The sequence below is a fragment of the Triticum dicoccoides genome, chromosome 3A (assembly GCF_002162155.2).
Source record: "Triticum dicoccoides isolate Atlit2015 ecotype Zavitan chromosome 3A, WEW_v2.0, whole genome shotgun sequence".
NCBI lineage: Eukaryota > Viridiplantae > Streptophyta > Magnoliopsida > Poales > Poaceae > Triticum > Triticum dicoccoides.
Window position 1 is genome coordinate 562825119 of NC_041384.1, and position 827 is coordinate 562825945.

Sequence of the window (827 nt, forward strand, 5' to 3'; positions counted from 1 at the left end):
AGGGTATTATGAGTTTATATTGGTTCCCGTGGCAAAACTTATTTGAAGTTTCAAACTAATATTTACTATAGTTATGGTATTGGCATCTGAAGCATACCTTTGCTTCACTTATCTCAATAGTAACATCCTGCAGTCCATCAAGCATAGACGAGTCCTTACTCACTAGTGAAACCTGGACATATCACAATCCAGTGAATAGCAGTTCTGCTTTGCTTCAACTGACATATATATAGTATTGAAGAGGAACAGACCAGGATTGGTGTTAAGTCCCCTTCCAAATCAAGAAGACCCTTTGCGAAAGCCGCGGCAGACATCTACAATAAATCAATTAGCAAATATGGAAGCAACCAATCCAAAATTACCAATACATGCAGAATGACATAACAACAGTAAAGACTGGGAAATGTCCTTCCCAATGCCTAAAACAGTTGGGTTCAATGGAACAACCTTACAACCGTATGAAAGATCAACCAATTTATAATAGGATAATGCTACTCCCTCCATTTTTTTTACAAGGCCAGTACGTTTTTCGTGTCAAACTTTGAGTTATAATTTGGCCAACAAAATATGAATTATATGTCATTAAAAATATATCATCGGAAAGTTCTTTGAAATGTGCATCCAATGAAATAGTTCTTTATGGCATATAACTCAATTTTTGTAGGTAAAATTAATGGTCAAAGTTAGACATAAAAATATGAAGTGGCCTTGTATAAGGGAATGGATGGAGTACTATTTTGGGTGTCCCAGTGACAGGCAGTGGAATTAGAAGAGTTGCGAGTAAATAATGAATCATGTCATGTGGACATGCATTTTCTCCCAAAACT

The 827-nt window shown here is 36.0% G+C and overlaps 1 protein-coding gene across 3 annotated transcripts in view; it reads right to left on the reverse strand.

The window, feature by feature from the left end:
* LOC119269196 (inositol hexakisphosphate and diphosphoinositol-pentakisphosphate kinase VIP1-like) overlaps positions 1 to 827 on the reverse strand; it is a 29501-nt gene that overhangs the window by 5959 nt on the left and 22715 nt on the right. For all 3 annotated transcript variants that reach the window (XM_037550983.1, XM_037550982.1, XM_037550984.1), the window contains 2 exons: positions 252 to 314; positions 98 to 172 (listed from right to left, as the gene is read on the reverse strand). In XM_037550983.1, coding sequence (XP_037406880.1) covers positions 98 to 172; positions 252 to 314 — 138 coding nt within the window. The remainder of the gene's footprint in view (positions 1 to 97; positions 173 to 251; positions 315 to 827) is intronic.